Consider the following 1,513-nt stretch of genomic DNA (forward strand, 5'->3'; position numbering starts at 1 on the left):
CAAAACGGCTCCTTCCAGCTCAAGAACTTCATCTGCGACCACTGCTTCGGCGCCTTCCGGAGCAGCTACCACCTCAAACGGCACATCCTCATCCACACCGGTAAGCAGCCCTCGTTAATGAGCGGCCCCAATCGTTAACGAGCACCCCCCACGCTCATCCACACCCGGAATTGCAGGGGAGAAGCCCTTCGAGTGCGACATGTGCGACATGCGCTTCATCCAGAAGTACCACCTGGAGCGGCACAAGCGGGTGCACAGCGGGGAGAAGCCCTACCAGTGCGAGCGCTGCATGCAGGTATTCCCAGAGAATCCCTTGGGAATGCGCTGCGGGGCAGCCCTGGAACTCAGAGCGCCGCCCCCGCCCCTGAACTGACCCCCTGTCCCCACAGAGCTTCTCCCGCACGGACCGGCTGCTCCGACACAAGCGCATGTGCCAAGGCTGCCAGACCAAGACCCCTCCCGACTCCCAGCTCCTGCTGTGAAAATCTGGGAATGCCGGGAAGTTCAGGGGGTGCGGGAGGGGGGTGTTTCCTCCCGCACCCCCCACATCACCATGCTCTGCCTCACCTGGATTTCTCACCCCCTCTAAGGATGGGGAAGAGCCCGAGCGCTGCCAGTGTGAAAAAACTTGGATTGTTCCTGCCCTCCAGCCTAAAAACTTGGATAACGATCCCAAAAATCCTCCTGGAATCTTCAAGTGATGCCCCCACCATCGTTATACCCCTGAATCCACCCCTCCCCCCTCTTAGGAAAGACTGGGAACCCCCAAACTGCCCGAAATCCCGGCGGATCCGGGATATCTGTGCACAGGTAGGAGGGTCCTGCTGGGAACAGCAGCATCAATCCCTCTCTTCTTTGGGAAAAGGAGAAAAACCTGAAGCTTTTGGAGGGTGCTTCAGCTTGGGGGGTGCACCCCCCAGTTTTTTTGGAAAATAGGGAAAAAAAAGGAATATGGGGACCCCCACTTGAGCGGTACATCCTGCAGGACACTCAGCAGCACTTCCATTTCCTCTGGAACTCCTTCAGATTTTGGGGTGTTTCTCCTATTTCTGCGTGGTTTTGGGGTGCTGCCTCTGCCCCCCCATGCCGGGAGGTCTGCACCCTGGGGGGGGAGGGGTGGGACAAGGGGTCCCCCAGTTTCCTGGAAAATCCTGTTCCAAGGGAAAGGAAAACCCCTGGATCTGGGGCAAGGGGGGGGCAGGAGCAGCCACACATCCCCAAAAACTGAGCGGGGCCCTGCTCTTCCTCCCCCCCATTTTGAGGGTGTCCCTGTCCCCCATCACAGACTGCTCCAAGGGGCAAGAAAGATGAATTTGCATCCCCTTCCCCCCACCCATTTTTGTGCCCTGAACCCCCTTTCTGGGCCTGCAGGAGTTTTGGGGAGGGGCCCAAATTTTGGGGACCTCCTCCAATGACACTTCAGGAAGGACTTTGGCTCTGCTGAGCCCATTCCCCCAAATTTGTGGGGCCCAGGGGGGCAGTTTGGGGGCTCTGGCAGGGGTTGGGGGTGCTG

The 1,513-nt window shown here is 58.9% G+C and overlaps 1 protein-coding gene across 1 annotated transcript in view; it reads left to right on the forward strand.

Moving 5' to 3' along the window:
* The window catches only part of ZNF740 (zinc finger protein 740), a 4,519-nt gene extending 3,213 nt beyond the window's left edge, over positions 1-1,306 (forward strand). Inside the window, exons 4-6 of the mRNA XM_017733362.1 lie at positions 1-100; positions 177-295; positions 390-1,306. The exon at positions 1-100 is cut by the window's left edge and continues 4 nt beyond it. Of these exons, the coding sequence (XP_017588851.1) occupies positions 1-100; positions 177-295; positions 390-482 (312 nt within the window). The 3' untranslated portion in view covers positions 483-1,306. The remainder of the gene's footprint in view (positions 101-176; positions 296-389) is intronic.
* Positions 1,307-1,513: the final 207 nt, after the last annotated feature.

Source organism: Corvus brachyrhynchos, unplaced genomic scaffold (assembly GCF_000691975.1).
Source record: "Corvus brachyrhynchos isolate BGI_N302 unplaced genomic scaffold, ASM69197v1 scaffold875, whole genome shotgun sequence".
In the NCBI taxonomy this organism is placed as follows: domain Eukaryota; kingdom Metazoa; phylum Chordata; class Aves; order Passeriformes; family Corvidae; genus Corvus; species Corvus brachyrhynchos.